The 18,944-nt window shown below is 44.1% G+C and overlaps 1 protein-coding gene and 2 long non-coding RNA genes across 4 annotated transcripts; 1 reads left to right on the top strand and 2 right to left on the bottom strand.

Annotated features, from left to right (window-relative positions):
- Positions 1 to 201: 201 nt before the first annotated feature.
- On the bottom strand, positions 202 to 2,442 carry LOC134204651 (uncharacterized). Its single transcript, XR_009977922.1, has 3 exons — positions 1,652 to 2,442; positions 814 to 1,595; positions 202 to 639 (listed from the first exon to the last, which is right to left on the bottom strand). It is a non-coding gene; the product is annotated as an uncharacterized LOC134204651 (long non-coding RNA).
- A 10,038-nt stretch (positions 2,443 to 12,480) lies between these two features.
- On the top strand, positions 12,481 to 17,179 carry LOC134204653 (regulator of telomere elongation helicase 1 homolog). Its single transcript, XM_062679434.1, has 4 exons — positions 12,481 to 12,899; positions 12,990 to 13,402; positions 13,469 to 13,568; positions 16,874 to 17,179. Exons 2-4 carry the CDS (start codon positions 12,993 to 12,995, stop codon positions 17,177 to 17,179), a joined length of 816 nt encoding a protein of 271 aa, XP_062535418.1. The 5' UTR covers positions 12,481 to 12,899; positions 12,990 to 12,992.
- A 238-nt stretch (positions 17,180 to 17,417) lies between these two features.
- On the bottom strand, positions 17,418 to 18,935 carry LOC134204652 (uncharacterized). 2 transcript variants are annotated; one of them, XR_009977924.1, is made up of 4 exons: positions 18,543 to 18,935; positions 17,909 to 18,486; positions 17,705 to 17,844; positions 17,418 to 17,531 (listed from the first exon to the last, which is right to left on the bottom strand). It is a non-coding gene; the product is annotated as an uncharacterized LOC134204652 (long non-coding RNA). The 2 variants fall into 2 exon arrangements; XR_009977923.1 differs by having other exon boundaries at positions 17,705 to 18,486.
- Between the last annotated feature and the right edge of the window lie 9 nt (positions 18,936 to 18,944).

Below are 18,944 nucleotides of genomic sequence, written 5' to 3'. Positions count from 1 at the left end.
AAACCCTGTCAAGTACTGCCACGTACCGATCTTCCGCAATCGAAAGATGTCTATACCCCATCGCTGTCCCCAACCACCTCCAGAACAACCGAGCGGTTAATGTTCACCCGGTTCAATCGCGCGGATCGTGTCCAGTTTCAGCTGTTCGAGAAATTCGTTTCGTTTCTTATCGGCAGCAGATCCATTATCCTCGATGGGCAGTTGTACCAGTGCAGTCGCCCTGTTTGCGATCCCGATAGGACTTCACAGGACGTTTAACAGCATACAAACGGATGATTGTGCCTAGTTGTGATGGTTAGGTGGCAGCCAGCTTCACCATCAATCATCATACTACGAGCGTCCGTTGAGAAGCGCTTGTCAGTGATGTCTTTTCGTAGGAATGCGAACATAATGGAAATTTAATTGGGGCGACCAGTTGGGTCGGACACGGACTACGGAAACGTAGGATTTAGCAACACGGGCGCATTGGGCGGAAGAATGCAGAGCAGTGGATGAAGGCCTTGAGTCTCGTAGATTTTTCGGGTTGCGATTACTTCGTACGTGGATGGGTCCGAGGATGGGTCACATTGGGAGCACAACTGCTTCATCGAATCCTTCAGATTGCAGCTGAACTCAGTGGATTGCTGGAGAACTGCAGCGCTGCGGAAAGGATAAAATGTATATAAGATGGTTTGTTGGTGTGGTGTATGTGAACTTCCAAAATCAGCAAGAAGCAAGATTCAGCAGATTCTTAAATTTTAAAATCATGAACACAATCGATACAAATTCTTTTGTATCAAAAACAAACTAAATCTAAACTAAACCGTGACTTACCTTCCCGGCTATTTTTTCTTCCCGTCACTTAATGCATTCGTCGCGATCAAAGTTTTGTCCCGCATTATCTACTGTTCGGTGACCAGCACTTTGTACTTCCGACACAGGGCGTTCAAATCGGCTTGAGACTTGGCGTAGCGCTGCAATAGCGGATAGTTCGTGCATTGGTCATTCTGGTTCAGGGAAAATTGAAAATCGACGTACTGAGAAAATAGATATCGACCGTTCACCGAGGTCTAAATCCTCTTCATCGTGGACATCGATTGGAACGTCTGTCAGAAGTAATGGTTCTAGTTTGCGTTTTCGCTTCATTCGAACTTTCGGAGCACTCGAGGAACAGTAGCGTAATAAGCTGTAGACTTCGAACAACCACCATTTACCGGTGGTCATTAAACAGTAATCGAATTTGTTCCAACCTTTTGTGGTAGGTTTTCGGCACTGAATCCATGTGTTGATGAGAATTGCCAAGTCGATATCTATTGGACGATTTACGGTCACGTCGTATTAGATCTGTTATGCGCGTTACAATTCGAGTATGTGGCGCAGAACCAGTGCAAGGTTTTTCATCATTCCGTTGTTGATCTTAACACTCTGATCCATGCAGTAACGCCGCAGTAGTCTGATCATTTAACAACACCATTTCTCCTGTGCAGTATTGGTCTCAAATTGAGACTTTCAATAATACCTTGTAGGCTTCCGAGACGTCTGGTACGTGTTTTTTAGACTTTTGTATCGAGACATGCTACTGATGTGTATGTCGTGAGTGGAATTACTTGTTGTTTCTGAAATAGTCGATAATTTGAGGGAGTGCAATGAGAAGCTAATATCAGGTACTTACAGGTCAACAAATGGATCAGAATCACTTGTGCAGTTGAATTTTGAATGGTGGTGAACCTGTTGTTTAGTAACCAGTTGACGAGCAGCTTAAAGTCATTCCACTGTGTGCTCCAGCGCCAAATTTATCCTGCTCGCGCTAAATATTTATATCCTTCTTCACTGGCTGCAGCAGAGACACCAACGAGGAATGCTCGCTTATTTTGTCAAAAGGACCTTAGTAACATTTTTTCGTGAATGAATTTGAGTTATGCTTAAACACGATATTATAAAGCAGATCCTTCACCGAATTGCAGCTGAAGTCTTCGGCATATTCGTTTAGACAATCGATCTTATTTGATAATCAAGTTTAAATTGACATAAATGTCATAAAGTCACGTCAAATAGATTTAACACAATCGTCAGTATGAACTCGATGCCGTAAATCTCCCTAGCGAGCTATGTTAGAAAACACCTTTAGCAAATAGTACAAATCCTTCGGTGCTATCCTTACTCAATCATTTCTGAATTTCTCCTTCTGATGATCACCAACGCAAATTATTAATTGCTGATCAACTTCATGTTGAGTTAGTCGAACTGCAGGCAAAGTTTCCACAGCGTATATTCATATGTAGTTAATCGAACCCCGTCAGGAACTGCCACATACCGGTCTTCCGTAATCGAAAAATGTACTGTGCGGCACGGACCAATTCAACTCCAAACAATTTCGTGCGCTTTCGTAGCACAACATTTCTCACGTAGAATACGGTGTGCTTTATCAGTCATGCCAACCTATTGGCTGGCACACTGCATCGTATGTGCACTAGTCCATTTCAGCAACATATCCAAATGCGATCGACTTCAACATTGTATATCTCCTCTTCGTCTAAACGTAGACTGCAGTTCAACTTCCAATCAGTTAATGCGCGAAAAACTTTGAGCCCGATATGAAATCCGAGCCGTCGCTGTCCACTATCATCCACATCTCCTTCTGAACGAACCCATCCAGAGTGGATTGCTGGAGAACTGCAACACTGCGGAAAATATAAAGTATATTTAAGACGGATTGTGGATGTGTATTGAGAAAAGATATTTTAACGACACGAGCGGTCATATCAAGCAAACAAATTATTGGAAACAAAACAATTAGTAGCGTTGGAGAAATCACTTGCGGCGAACTTTTGAAAGAAGAGTAATTTCCGGACGATCACCAACTCGAACCAGTTCACCCAATCAGGATATTTCCGAAAAGATTTGCTTTGCGCCATTCTAAAACCAATCAATTTTCCTGTACCATTGAGAGCTAAGTAAAGACCGATGAGGACGAAGTGTTCAAAGCATTTTCTTCAACATATCTCACCAAAACATATCTTCCTCAAAAACATCATCATGAAACTTCTTCCAGTCACCGTGAAATTCACTCAAAATCGAGACAAACACCTGCACCGTCGGCTTCTTCAGTCTTTCCTCCGTTTCTTTAGGGATTTCGATGAGAATCCTTTAGGAACTCCTGGAAAAATTTCAATGATTCCGACGAGAATTGCCGCTGCTTCGTTCACCGCTGACAAAATGGAACAGTCCTCCTCCATGCTAGGGCTACCGCTAACGGATTTGTTTTTTTTTTATCCATTTCGTCTATTTATAAGACTCGGTCACAATATGCACGATAAATGCGCCCGAACTGGCGGAAGGCTGAAGGATTTTAATTTTGAAAAAAAAAAATTGAAAAATTTAGAAAATTTTTGATCGGCCGGGAGCACAGAAAAACAATGATGAACAACTGGAACGTAAACATAAACAAAACTCACAACAAAAAATAAGTCTACACAGAACAAAACACTTTCAAATAAATTTATCCTAATTTGAGTAAAATACACTAGCGCCTCTGGCGGTGCTGGTCTCGTCAGCTCTTCGTGGGTTGCATGAATTTTTAATCGGTTCTTCGGGACACTCACGTCAGGAACTAATAACCGGGACCAGACACTCGGAATTTTTCCGTGTTGCGCTTGAAGTCTCCATCGGTGTGTAGAGTTCTAGGTATACACTTGAAAAGACACTAAGCAAGTTGTCAGTTTTGACGTATTTCTCCATGTTTTTTTCTCCGTGCAGCTTTGTGTTTTTGTTTTTTTTTGCACCTCACCAGTCACCTGCCAGGAAAGCCGAGAAAAAACCCTTCTTATCCAGTTGTGAATTGTGATTTAGTGCAATTTTGAACCAAAAATGAATAAATTCGTTTACTTGTCGGAGAATTGAGACTGAGGAGAAATGAAACATCACGTGGGAAAGCCGAGGAGAAAGCTTTCACTGGATATAGGAAACAAGAAAAACAGTCAGATCTTGACTTTCATCGCTGCGTTTTCCCATCGAATGTACATCGGCTGACGAGACGAGTCGTCCCTAAAAAATTGCATTGGTGCTTTGCTAACGAACTGGCACTGGTCTTCCAAAGCCTGCATCAGATTTACAACCGGAAGTTAAACTACTTAAACGGATAACTTGAAAGGACACAATCAAGATATTCATTACGGCTTCACTGCGCGCCAAGAAACTTTACCTCCGCTTCTGCCGATACTACCAGGTATGTTTGCGTAGGCCTTCGCGTCGTACGGTATTCGCTGTAAATATCCAGAATCTACAAGAGTGCTCTAGCCCGGGTTCCAGGTTACCGAAACACGCTGCTAAGCGGACATCGTAAAAATCGTCCCACAGGCACGAAAGACCACCACCTTGTCGAAACTCTCTGCGCAATTCAGGGACTCGAGAATATTCCTGAAACTCGAACTACGCACATCACCCGATACATCGAAGTGTTGTTGTTTTTCAGCCGTCCAATCTACTGGATTTCCTTAATACACTGCCATAGCCGGTTTCGATCGATTTGTATCATATGCGGCTTTGAAGTTAAGGAATGGATGTTTTTTCTCTTTTTTTTTTTAATTTCGAGGAATAGATGAAGTGTGGGCACGTTGTTTTCGCGGCATTTCTGCAATACATTGGGAGAGTACCTTGTAGGCGACGTTTAGCAATGTGATTGCGCGGTACCCAAGCAACCAGAAGTTCGGATAAGAAGGGCTATTTTGGCTTAATCAGCTCTCATTTTAAGTAATTTTTTGTATGTAACGGAACTTTAAGTGAACTTTAAAGTTCCGTTAAGGATGCTTGGAACTTGATGTGAACCATAGTGAACCAATTAGTTCGGTTAAGAGTAAATTTAAGTAAAATCTGAACTTCTGGTTGCTTGGGTAGTTGCTGCAATTCAGCATATCGCCCTGTTTGTAGATGGGATATACGATACCTTCCATCCACTTCTGCGGTAGAACCTCATCTTCCCAAACCTTGGTAAATACCCAGTGGCTCACCTGTTTTAATAGCATTCCTGGTAGTTGGTCAACCTCAGGGGATTTGTTGTTTTCATCCGGACAATCTCCTGGAGATTCCGGAAAACGTATGTCCTACGTGTCCCTAGGCTCGTCACCATACCGCTAACGGTTTTGCCACATCGCCGTTCAGGTGCTTTTCGTAATGATGCCGCCACCTGCCGGATTACCTCACGCTCGATCTTAAGTAGATTCCCTAGTAATGGAATACTAGTATACGAAAACACAATTATTTTTAGAAAATTAACTATCTTCGATTGTACGACATTTCGCGGTAAAACATTCCGCAATTAACCATTTCGCGGTGTGCTAGTTCACGGCCTACCGCTTCGCGTTCAGTATCATATCGCGGTTTAACATTTCGCGGTTTATATTATTTAGCGGTATACCATTCTGCGGTTAGTACTATTTCGCGGCCAATACCAATTCGCAGGTTTAATTTTACTAATGTTACGTTACAAGTAGTTCAATAATGTGTTCTTTAGCTTTGTAAAGCCTCAACATTCATTTAATTGTTATGTAAAGCGAATAATCATTGAGTTTACACCAGACTTGTATAAATTCAAATCCCAACAAAAAATAAATATTTTAAAGCAAAACATATTTGCAAATGCGACTATGTAAAGAAGGCGAAACAACATAACAGTTTGCTTGTCATAAGACGAGTTTGAACCATCCCATTTAATTCCACCACTTGATTGTAGCTTGACAGATACGTATTTCGACCTCAACAGTAATGTCGTCTTCAGTGTCTCGTATTTAACTCGACTCAAAAGTCGGTAAAGACAATAGAAAAAAAATAAAAAGATTTATTATAATTGAATATTGTGCACACATGTTTGTACTGATACAAATCTGAATTTATCATAAAACATGTTTTTTTTTCAAAAACCACTCTCTATGGGGCAATATGGTCATACCCAGGGATTGAACTTATCATTTCATTATCATTTAGTATTCAGCCAATAACTCATTCCAGAGACGGAATTCCGAAAAGTGTTGTATGGCGGACTTCTAGTTCTGATTCCCCTCTACAACTCTAAGAATACATTGCTCTATGTCTAATATTCACCGCGGGAAACGCTAGTATCATTTGATATATTAAATGATGATAACACTTATTATCAATTAGTATATTGAGTGATCCTAGCGTTTCACGCTGTTAATATTAGACATAGAGCAATGTACCCTTACACAAAGTTGTAGAGGGGAATCAGCACTAGAAGTCCGCCATACAACACTTTTCGGAATTCCGTCTCTGGAATGAGTTATTGGCTGAATACTAAATGATAATGAAATGATAAGTTCAATCCCTGGTCATACCTACACAGAGCAAGATATTAGGCTCTAATATGCTAACAATTAACAAGTTCAAATTTCAGTTGCCAAATACAAGAATATTATCATCTATGTTAGATTCATTACGGATAAATTACAACACCGCATTACTGCGATCGAAACAGAAAATAGTAGTTTGTGCAACTAGTTGCAAAAAGATGATTTTTTCAGCACATGATAATTTATCCAACGAGGCTTGCCGAGTTGGATAAATACTACGAATGCTGAAAAATCGAGTTTTGCAACGAGTTGCACACACTTTTTTTTGCAATGACGAAAAATGAACTTTGTTATGATAAATCTGTACCAAAATAGTAAAGACCGATTTAGTCCACATGATAATTCTTGCCAATAAATAATGTTGCTGCAGAGAACAATCAGATTCCATGTTATCATGCCGCATGGCAAAGCTCTACAAGCCTTGAAGCGATAGATGAACTCGTCTTTGGAAAATTCTGATGTTATGTCCATCAAGCTATTTCATTTATTACGCGACGCAGAGAACACACTATCTGAACACTATCCCGAGCTATAAAAGCTGCATGTATCCGCAAGTAGGCCTCAACAAAGCGACCGTGTGCCGCTCAAAGCGCACAAGCCCAAGTCCTGGTGTTAGGTGGGACGCTAAACAGCCCTGACACGACGGCCCTCCGACGAGACAGGAGGTTTGCGCAGGCCCAATAAGCCGCCTGGAAAACCAATAATTGCGAACAATATAAGAGATAATGCGACTCGATATAATCGGCAAAGACCTAGGCGACGAATAAAGGATCACGATTGGAAGCTTGGAACATGGAACTGCAAGTCGCTAGGCTTCGCAGGTTGCGACAGGATGATCTACGATGAATTACATCCCCGCAACTTCGACGTCGTGGCGCTGCAGGAGATTTGCTGGACAGGACAGAAAGTGTGGAAAAGCGGGCATCGAGCGGCTACCTTCTACCAAAGCTGTGGCACCACCAACGAGCTGGGAACCGGCTTCATAGTGCTGGGTAAGATGCGCCATCTTGTGATTGGGTGGCAGCCAACCAACGCAAGGATGTGTAAGCTGTGGATTAAAGGCCGTTGCTTCAACTATAGCATCATCAACGTCCACTGCCCACACGAAGGGAGACCCGACGACGAGAAAGAAGCGTTCTACGCACAGCTGGAGCAGACTTTCGATGGATGCTCACTGCGGGACGTCAAAATCGTCATCGGTGACATGAACGCACAAGTCGGAAGGGAGGAAATGTATAGACCGGTCATCGGACCGGATAGTCTGCACACCGTATCGAATGACAACGGTCAACGATGCATAAACTTTGCACCCTCCCGCGGAATGGTAGTCCGAGGCACCTTCTTTCCCCGCAAAAATATCCACAAGGCCACATGGAGATCACCTAACCAAGAAACGGAAAACCTAATCGACGGTAAATTCTTCTCCGACCTGCGTTGCAGCATGCCTGCGCTCAAGACTCTCGACGGTGTACAACACGCGTCGAAGTCGGACGCCGCGGCTTAATATTGGGCGGCTACAAGACGGTAGACTAGCCCAAGAATACGCGCAGCAGCAGGAAGCGGCATTCCCAACAGAAGAGCAGCTAGGCGCAGCATCTCTTGAAGATGGCTGGAGAGATATTCGATCCGCCATTGGTAGCACCGCAACCGCTGCACTTGGCACGGTGCCCCCGGATCAGAGAAACGACTGGTATGACGGTGAATGTGAGCAGTTAGTAGAAGAGAAGAATGCAGCATGGGCGAGATTGCTGCAACACCGCACGAGGGCGAACGAGGCACGATATAAACGGGCGCGGAACAGACAAAACTCGATTTTCCGGAGGAAAAAGCGCCAGCAGGAAGATCAAGACCGTGAAGAGACGGAGCATCTGTACCGCGCTAATAACATGTTCTATGAGAAGTTGAACCGTTCACGTAAGGGCCACGTGCCACAGCCTGATATGTGTAAGGACATAAACGGGAACCTTTTACGAACGAGCGTGAGGTGATCCAAAAGTGGCGGCAGCACTACGAAGAACACCTGAATGGCGATGTGGCAGACGAAGATGGCAATGGACCTGGGAGAGCGCACGGGATATAATTTTACCGGCTCCGGATCTCCAGGAAATCCAGGAGGAGATTGGCCGGCTGAAGAACAACAAAGCCCCTGGGGTTGACCAACTACCAGGAGAGCTATTTCATTCATTTATTTAGTCTACATCTATACAGATAACACTGAATCAACAATTTGACGCCACAATACACGGTTCGAGGCCGCATCTCTCCATCCTCGAATACGCCCCACGCTCGCCAAGTCGTTCTGCACCTGGTCTGCCCATCTCGCTCGCTGCGCTCCACGTCGTCTCGTACCTGCCGGATCGGAAGCGAACACCATCTTTGCAGGGTTGTTGTCCGGCATTCTTGCAACATGCCCTGCCCATCGTACCCTTCCGGCTTTAGCTACCTTCTGGATACTGGGTTCGCCGTAGAGGTGGGCGAGCTCATGGTTCATTCTTCGCCGCCACACACCGTCTTCTTGTACACCGCCAAAGATGGTCCTAAGCACCCGTCTCTCGAATACTCCGAGTGCTTGCAAGTCCTCCTCGAGCATTGTCCATGTTTCATGTTCGTAGAGGACTACCGGTCTTATTAACGTCTTGTACATGACACATTTGGTGCGGTGGCGAATCTTTTTGACCGCAGTTTCTTCTGGAGCCCGTAGTAGGCCCGACTTCCACAGATGATGCGCCTTCGTATTTCACGACTAACGTTGTTGTCAGCCGTTAGCAAGGATCCGAGGTAGACGAATTCCTCGACCACCTCGAAGGTATCCCCGTCTATCGTAACACTGCTTCCCAGGCGGGCCCTGTCGCGCTCGGTTCCGCCCACAAGCATGTACTTTGTCTTTGACGCATTCACCACCAGTCCAACTTTTGTTGCTTCACGTTTCAGGCGGGTGTACAGTTCTGCCACCTTTGCAAATGTTCGGCCGACAATGTCCATGTCATCCGCGAAGCAAATAAATTGACTGGATCTGTTGAAAATCGTACCCCGGCTGTTACACCCGGCTCTCCGCATGACACCTTCTAGCGCAATGTTGAACAAAAGGCACGAAAGTCCATCACCTTGTCTTAGTCCCCGGCGCGATTCGAACGAACTGGAGTGTTCGCCCGAGATCTTCACACAGTTTTGCACACCATCCACCGTTGCTTTGATCAGTCTGGTAAGCTTTCCAGGGAAGCTGTTCTCGTCCATAATTTTCCATAGCTCTACGCGGTCTATACTGTCGTATGCCGCCTTGAAATCAACGAACAGATGGTGCGTTGGGACCTGGTATTCACGGCATTTTTGAAGGATTTGCCGTACAGTAAAGATCTGGTCCGTTGTCGAGCGGCCGTCAACGAAGCCGGCTTGATAACTTCCCACGAACTCGTTCACTAATGGTGACAGACGACGGAAGATGATCTGGGATATCACTTTGTAGGCGGCATTAAGGATGGTGATCGCTCGAAAGTTCTCACACTCCAGTTTGTCGCCTTTCTTGTAGATGGGGCATATAACCCCTTCCTTCCACTCCTCCGGTAGCTGTTCGGTTTCCCAGATTCTGACTATCAGTTTGTGCAGGCAAGTGGCCAGCTTTTCCGGGCCCATCTTGATGAGCTCAGCTCCAATACCATCCTTACCAGCTGCTTTATTGGTCTTTAGCTGTTGAATGGCATCCTTAATTTCCCTCAAGGTGGGGGCTGGTTGGCTTCCATCGTCCGCTGAACTGACGTAGTCATCTCCTCCGCTGCCTTGACTTTCAGTGCCTGTACTCTCAGCGCCATTCAGATGTTCCTCGTAGTGCTGCTTCCACCTTTCGATCACCACACGTTCGTCCGTCAAGATGCTCCCATCCTTATCCCGTCACATTTCGGCTCGCGGCACGAAGCCTTTGCGGGATGCGTTGAACTTCTGATAGAACTTGCGTGTATCTTGAGAACGGCACAGCTGTTCCATCTCCTCGCACTCCGCTTCTTCCAGACGGCGTTTCTTCTCCTGAAAAGGCGGGTCTGCTGTCTCCGCTTCCGTCTATAACGTTCCACGTTCTGCCGGGTACCTTGCTGCAGCGCGACCGCCCGCGCTGCGTCCTTCTCCTCCAGAATCTGTCTGCACTCTTCGTCGAACCAATCGTTCCGTCGACTTCGACCCATATACCCGACGTTGTTCTCCGCTGCGTCGTTAATGGCTGCTTTGACTGTATTCCAGCAGTCCTCAAGAGGGGCCCCATCGAGCTCACCCTCTTCCGGCAACGCTGCCTCGAGATGCTGCGCGTATGCAGTGGCGACATCAGGTTGCTTCAGTCGCTCTAGGTCGTACCGCGGCGGTCGTCGGTACCGAACATTGTTGATGACAGATAGTTTTGGGCGCAGTTTAACCATCACCAGATAGTGGTCAGAGTCGATGTTAGCGCCACGATATGTCCTGACGTCGATAATGTCGGAGAAGTGCCGTCCATCAATCAGAACGTGGTCGATTTGTGATTCTGTCTGCAGTGGCGATCTCCAGGTGTACCGATACGGGAGGCCGTGTTGGAAATAGGTGCTGCGAATGGCCATATTCTTGGAGGCGGCGAAATCAATTAGTCGTAGGCCGTTTTCGTTCGTCAGCCGGTGAGCGCTGAACTTTCCAATAGTCGGTCTAAACTCCTCCTCTTGGCCAACCTGAGCGTTCAAATCTCCTATGATGATTTTGACGTCGTGGCTTGGGCAGCTGTCGTACTCACGTTCCAGCTGCGCGTAGAATGCGTCCTTATCATCATCAGTGCTTCCGGAGTGTGGGCTATGGACGTTGATTATGCTGAAGTTGAAGAACCGGCCTTTGATCCTCAACCTGCACATTCTCTCGTTGATCGGCCACCACCCGATCACGCGCCTTTGCATGTCGCCCATCACTATGAAAGCTGTTCCCAGCTCGTGTGTGTTGCCGCAGCTCTGGTAGATGGTATGATTACCTCTAAACGTTCGCACCATTGATCCCTTCCAACAAACCTCCTGCAGCGCTACGATGCCGAATCCACGGTCCTTGAGCACATCGGCGAGTATGCGTGTGCTCCCGATGAAGTTGAGAGATTTGCAGTTCCACGAACCGAGTTTCCAATCGCTAGTCCCTTTTCGTCGCAGTGGTCTTCGCCGATGGTTCCGGTCCGTACTCTCTTGTTGATTGTTCGTTGCTTATGATTTTTTAAAGGCTGGCTTGCAGGGCCTGACACCAAACCCCCTAAATTGCCGGAGGACCAGTCCTCCTTATTTCCGGTGGACCATGGTGCACAGTTTCACTTAGAGTCCCTCGCTGGCACTCGGACGATGATCAGCCGCCCCTAACATGGAGAACAGACGCTGTTGTGAGCCGATCCTGACATGGAGAACAGACGCTCAATAAGATTTGAACCTCCGAGAGGAGCAAACCCCCTTCCCTGTCAGCATACGACCATAGTTCCCACCGGGGTTGGTTACCCGATCTTCCCTAAGGTTGCTCGTATCCCGGCCAGCACCGCGGGAGGTAGGGATAGGAGTTGCTGGGTAAGAGGCTAAGGACCGCGAGATGGGGTCTATTTTATTCCTTCAGGTACGCGAAGTACCAATGGTACGCTTTACCCAGCATTTGCCGTGCCAGGAGAGCTATTTAAAAAGGGTGGTGACGCACTGGCAAGGGCACTGCACTGGGTCATTTCAAGATTTGGGAGGAGGAAGTTTTGCCGCAGGAGTGGATGGAAGGTGTCGTGGGTCCCAGCTACAAAAAGGGTGATAAGCTGGATTGTAGCAACTACCGCGCAATCACATTGCTGAACAAGGTACACTCCAAAATTTTATGCCGTCGACTAGCACCAATTGCAAGGGAGTTCGTGGGGCAGTACCAGGCGGGTTTTATGGGCGAACGCTCCACCACGGACTAGGTGTTCGCCATTCGCCAAGTACTGCAGAAATGCCGCGAATACAACGTTCCCACACATCATCTATTCATCGACTTCAAAGCCGCATATGATACAATCGGTTGAGACCAGATATGGTAGCTATAATGCACGAACACGGGTTTCCGGATAAACTGACACGGTTGATCTAAGCGACGATGGATCGGGTGATGTGCGTAGTTCAAGTTTCTGGGGTATTCTCGAGTCCTTTCGAAACGCGCAGAGGGTTACGGCAAGGTGATGGTATTTCGTGTCTGCTATTCAACATCGCTTTGGAAGGGGTAATACGAAGAGCAGGGATTAACACTAGTGGTACAATTTTCAATAAGTCCGTCCAGCTTTTTGGCTTCGCCGACGACATAGATACTATGGCACGTAACTTTGAGAAAATGGAGGAAGCATACATCAGACTGAAAAGGGAAGCCAAGCGGATCGGACTAGTCATCAACACGTCGAAGACGAAGTACATGATAGGAAGCGGTTCAAGGGTTTTGCAAAAGAAGGCCCAAGTACAGGCCAATATGCGCACAAACATTACCGACAGATACTGGACAAGCTGGATGAAGGAAGTGGCTCTGAGGTGGTGAAATGGGGTGTACGCATCGCGAGCGTATTCACAACTGACACAGGTAAATGTTTTTTTTATTGTAAAACGAAATTCAAGAATACTATAGGACAATTTTGAAATATTTGTTTGATAATATTAAATTTGTACGCAGATAATGCAGGAGATGAGAAATACGAGCTACAGTCATAAAAAGGAGCGTGCATGTCCCTTCTTCCTATCCAAGGAGATAATCGAGAGCGCGGATATACTCTCCATGCCGTATAATTATTTGCTGGACCCGATGATGCACAAGGCGAACAATTTGGAGCTCCCGAACACGATTATCATTCCGGACGAGGCTCACAATGTGAAGAAAACGTGCGAAGAATCGGCGTCGATGCAAATTCGACCGACGGACAAAGCGTGCATTGATAATATTAAATACGTCGATTATGAAGGTGATGGACCACTTGGTGGCTATAACGAAGCGAAGAAAAATTTCACTATCGATGATTTGGCGCTACTGAAAGAGATGCAATTGGAAAGAACGGGAACATGTATTTTCGAAATATTCGATAATATAACGTGAGTATTCAAACTAAATTTAATTTTCGGTTATTTATTTATCTAAGCCATTGTTTTCCTTTTAAGATCAAAGGAGGTGATTACCTACCATGTCGTTGCTCACCTGTGTTACATCTTGAAAATAATATGTATAATTCACGCCAAAGGTGGTATCCGGAGGAAGATGGCAAGACATTTTATAGAGGATAATACAAACACGTCTGGTTAGGTTTACATGCAAATAACAACAACTTTATTCAACATCATACTTCACATAGTGCAACAGATTCTCAATAGCTCAGATCTCTAAATTATGATTAGAGTATATCTCTCGAAATGGAACTGCCAGCAGGGGTTCCCCATCTGGCCACTACAACACCTCCTTCCTCAAGAAGATACTTATTTATCCAATTCACTTCTTAGTGACAACTTACTTATATTTTCGTCCTTTTGTACATATTGTTCTGACTGAAAAACGCTTTCAGTAATGCAATTTTTTTTTCTTACAAGTTTCTTTCCATACAGTCAAGGTTAAATAAAGTCCAACAGCTTTTGAACAGCTACATCAAAAATAAAATTAAAATTAACATAAAGTGTCGATTTGCGTATAAATACCTATCTTTGAATTAATCTTCTGTGCTTATATGTTATTATTGAATTCCAATATACACTATATACATATATGCCTAAAATGCTATATGTTGTATTTGTTATGTGATGCTGATATACGCGTTGAGATTAAAACATGTTTTACATGATGTACTATTACCATATGTAATGTCTTAAGTGTTCTCAATACGATCTATATATTATCCGGATACAATTGTGTTCTAATAGAATAAAAAAACTATGCTATATCCACGGCAAACTGAAATAAAACACAAGCAAACAATGCCTCAAAACAACAGGTAACACTATACACTCACTGATAAAAAAACAATGTCACCCAAAGATTTAAACATGATGTGGGGTCGCTGAATGATCCAAAATTACAGTAAGTGTCGGATGATAAACAGACCTACTATACCGACATTGTTTGAGCTGCCGCCTGTAGATAAGCAATCCACATTTGTGATAAACAATGTTCCTGATAGTATTTAAATAGATTCATGCTTCCACAAATGCAATTAAAAATTGTGCTAATTTTCTACCGCCAAAACACAAATCGAACAACAGTACACCATCACACATAAAAAAGGAATAATAATTCACGCTTCAATCCCTGCTTCAATCGCAGTAAACCATTATTGTACAGCGCAACTGTGATGGGTGTGATGGCGATTTATTGAAGAAACGGTACGAATAAAAATGTGCGAAGAAAAAGTACAATACACTGTACACAAAAGCGGATCAAGGCACTAAGGAAAAATCCGCGTTCTTCGCAAAAATAAAATATTGCGGTGCACATAAAAAACACGCGAATCATCATCCTGATTCACCAAAAGCACTTCACTTCTAACATAGCACCAAAAAAATTATTCACGCCAAATGGTGTAACACGAGGTCGTGAAAAACGAAGTCTAAAATAAAACACTATCCCATCCTCGTCGCCACTGTGACATCTTGTAAGTAAAATGTATAATTCACGCTAAAGGTGGTATCTGGAGGAAGATGGCAAGACATTTTATAGAGGATAAAACAAACACGTCTGGTTAGGTTTACATGCAAATAACAACAACTTTATTCAACATCATACTTCGCATAGTGCAACAGATTCTCAATAGCTCAGATCTCTAAATTATGATTAGAGTATATCTCTCGTAATGGAACTACCAGCAGGGGTTCCCCATCTGGTCACTACAACCTGCTGAACAATATTATCCAGTACATTGCTACCATAACGGAGATGAACAACTTTGTGTGCGTGGCGGTGGATTTCAGATTCTGGCGGAAGCGCAATGTAAAGCATACAGATGGATGGACAGCGTCCAAACAGTTGGTTCCATCGGTCAAAGCTAATGCGAACGTTAAGAGGCACTAACGTGGAAAAAACCTTAGGAGTATCATTTTGACCAGTGATACTACCCCCCCCCCCTCTGAAGCCGTTGATTGTTGATTTGAGAGGAAAATCCACACATCATTGATAGTAGTCAGGTGTGTGTCAAGATTGTGTCAAGGATCGGATAAGGAGAGTTTCGTATCCATCACTGAGCTGTGTCAAGAGACAGAAAGTTGGGCTCAAATCAGTCGGACGAAACCAATCTTTGTCGAAACTCGGGGGAAGGCACAATTCCTGAATACGATGACTGACTACTACCACAGAATAAACTATCCCAACGGAAAAGCTGCGGTTTTTATGGCCTTTTGTCAAGAAAAAAGTATCATGAACGGACTAAGATTATACTTAACCTGTTTGCCATTTTCACCCTTAAAGCACAGACAAACAGACGTTACAGCTTGAACAATTTTCTGAAAAATCCATCGCTCAACTCATCTACCACCATCTCGCGAGCATGTTACACGAAACGATGTTTCGTATGAAATCGTCACCAGAAGGCGCTGGAGTGAAATGTCAAACCCGAAGGATCACGACACTAGCGCCTCTAGTTGTGAATTGCGTAATCAATCAAATTCAAATTGATCGTTGAAGTCATGGTGGATGGTATTTTATCTAGTGTTACGTCTGTTTGTCTGTGGTTTAAGCATTGAGGAGCGAAAAAGTCAAAATTTGAATACTCTATTAAACACTCAAGTCAGTACAATCGATTTCAAAGACATGTCAACGTACTCCATGCCTTCTTAGTGCTATTCCTGTGGCTGCTTCCCATGAACAACGCGTATTTTTGTCAAAACTATTGTCACATAGTTTTAAAACAATTGTCGCTAGCTCCGGGCAGTGGTGAAGTATACTATTTTTAAAAAAGATGCTTGCTGAAGCTGACGTCACCAGTCACTCAGATTGCTCAGGTAATGATTGACAGGTAATGAATAAATTAAGTCTTTTGCCATGTATCATATAAAAAGATATTTTAGTTACTAGATAAAGATTGTCGCTTCGGTTCCCTTTGTTCTGCTGTCCGGAACATGTTGGGTACCAAGCTGTCAAATCGTATGGATTTTCCTTCTTTGACATTTAGTTCCCTATCCTATCGACAATCTTTATCTAGTAACTAAAATATCTTGTATCATATAGTTCTGAACACGCGCAAATCGCCGCCAATCAATAGGTGTCGGATACATGAGCGAGCATGAGCAGGATAACCGTATAATTCGTAGTTGCTACTCCGTGATTGACTACAGCTTGCGAAATTGTACAGGGAACCAATTGAATGGAGCTTGGGTTTAGCTATCATTCTCAATTCTCAATGTGCAGTCAATTACGGCACCGGCCACGTCCAATTCAAATCCAATACAAATTTAATTCAAATCCAATCTAGAACCTATTCAAATCCAACCCAAATTGAATCCGATTTTGAACTAAAAAAATGATCATATACAGTATTTTTGGAAGCACTAATAGCATTTATTTCATTTTTTTTCTTGATCTGGTAGTTGATCGGAAGCAAACCCTGTCAAGTACTGCCACGTACCGATCTTCCGCAATCGAAAGATGTCTATACCCCATCGCTGTCCCCAACCACCTCCAGAACAACCGAGCGGTTAATGTTCACCCGGTTCAATCGCGCGGATCGTGTCCAGTTTCAGCTGTTCGAGAAATTCGTTCCGTTTCCTTATCGTATGCCGCAGCTGATCCATTATCCCTCGATGGGCAGTTGTACCAGTGCAGTCGCCCTGTTTGCGATCCCGATAGGACTTCACAGGACGTTTAACAGCATACAAACGGATGATTGTGCCTAGTTGTGATGGTTAGGTGGCAGCCAGCTTCACCATCAATCATCATACTACGAGCGTCCGTTGAGAAGCGCTTGTCAGTGATGTCTTTTCGTAGGAATGCGAACATAATGGAAATTTAATTGGGGCGACCAGTTGGGTCGGACACGGACTACGGAAACGTAGGATTTAGCAACACGGGCGCATTGGGCGGAAGAATGCAGAGCAGTGGATGAAGGCCTTGAGTCTCGTAGATTTTCGGGTTGCGATTACTTCGTACGTGGATGGGTTCGAGGATGGGTCACATTGGGAGCACAACTGCTTCATCGAATCCTTCAGATTGCAGCTGAACTCAGTGGATTGCTGAAGAACTGCAGCGCTGCGGAAAGGATAAAATGTATATAAGATGGTTTGTTGGTGTGGTGTATGTGAACTTCCAAAATCAGCAAGAAGCAAGATTCAGCAGATTCTTAAATTTTAAAATCATGAACACAATCGATACAAATTCTTTTGTATCAAAACAAACTAAATCTAAACTAAACCGTGACTTACCTTCCCGGCTATTTTTTCTTCCCGTCACTTAATGCATTCGTCGCGATCAAAGTTTTGTCCCGCATTATCTACTGTTCGGTGACCAGCACTTTGTACTTCCGACACAGGGCGTTCAAATCGGCTTGAGACTTGGCGTAGCGCTGCAATAGCGAATAGTTCGTGCATTGGTCATTCTGATTCAGGGAAAATTGAAAATCGACGTACTGAGAAAATAGATATCGACCGTTCACCGAGGTCTAAATCCTCTTCATCGTGGACATCGATTGGAACGTCTGTCAGAAGTAATGGTTCTAGTTTGCGTTTTCGCTTCATTCGAACTTTCGGAGCACTTGAGGAACAGTAGCGTAATAAGCTGTAGACTTCGAACAACCACCATTTACCGGTGGTCATCAAATAGTAATCGAATTTGTTCTAACCTTTTGTGGTAGGTTTTCGGCACTGAATCCATGTGTTGATAAGAATTGCCAAGTCGATATCTATTGGACGATTTACGGTCACGTCGTATTAGATCTGTTAGGCGCGTTACAATTCGAGTATGTGGCGCAGAACCAGTGCAAGGTTTTTCATCATTCCGTTGTTGATCTCAACACTCTGGTCCATGCAGTAACGCCGCAGTAGTCTGATCATTTAACAACACCATTTCTCCTGTGCAGTATTGGTCTCAAATTGAGACTTTCAATAATACCTTGTAGGCTTCCGAGACGTCTGGTACGTGTTTTTTAGACTTTTGTATCGAGACATGCTACTGATGTGTATGTCGTGAGTGGAATTACTTGTTGTTTCTGAAATAGTCGATAATTTGAGGGAGTGCAATGAGAAGCTAATATCAGGTACTTACAGGTCAACAAATGGATCAGAATCACTTGTGCAGTTGAATTTTGAATGGTGGTGAACCTGTTGTTTAGTAACCAGTTGACGAGCAGCTTAAAGTCATTCCACTGTGTGCTCCAGCGCCAAATTTATCCTGCTCGCGCTAAATATTTATATCCTTCTTCACTGGCTGCAGCAGAGACACCAACGAGGAATGCTCGCTTATTTTGTCAAAAGGACCTTAGTAACATTTTTTCGTGAATGAATTTGAGTTATGCTTAAACACGATATTATAAAGCAGATCCTTCACCGAATTGCAGCTGAAGTCTTCGGCATATTCGTTTAGACAATCGATCTTATTTGATAATCAAGTTTAAATTGACATAAATGTCATAAAGTCACGTCAAATAGATTTAACACAATCGTCAGT

This window comes from Armigeres subalbatus, unplaced genomic scaffold (assembly GCF_024139115.2).
Source record: "Armigeres subalbatus isolate Guangzhou_Male unplaced genomic scaffold, GZ_Asu_2 Contig797, whole genome shotgun sequence".
NCBI lineage: Eukaryota > Metazoa > Arthropoda > Insecta > Diptera > Culicidae > Armigeres > Armigeres subalbatus.
Note: the sequence above shows the minus strand (reverse complement) of the source record. Positions and strands in the feature narration are given on the sequence as shown.

Coding starts and splice junctions, on each gene's coding strand:
- LOC134204653 (XM_062679434.1), top strand. CDS start 12,993: ATGCAGGAGATGAGAAATACGAGCTACAGTCATAAAAAGGAGCGTGCA. Junction 13,403..13,468: donor GAAATATTCGATAATATAAC/GTGAGTATTCAA, acceptor TTTCCTTTTAAG/ATCAAAGGAGGTGATTACCT. Junction 13,569..16,873: donor GTGGTATCCGGAGGAAGATG/GCAAGACATTTT, acceptor TTGATCTGGTAG/TTGATCGGAAGCAAACCCTG.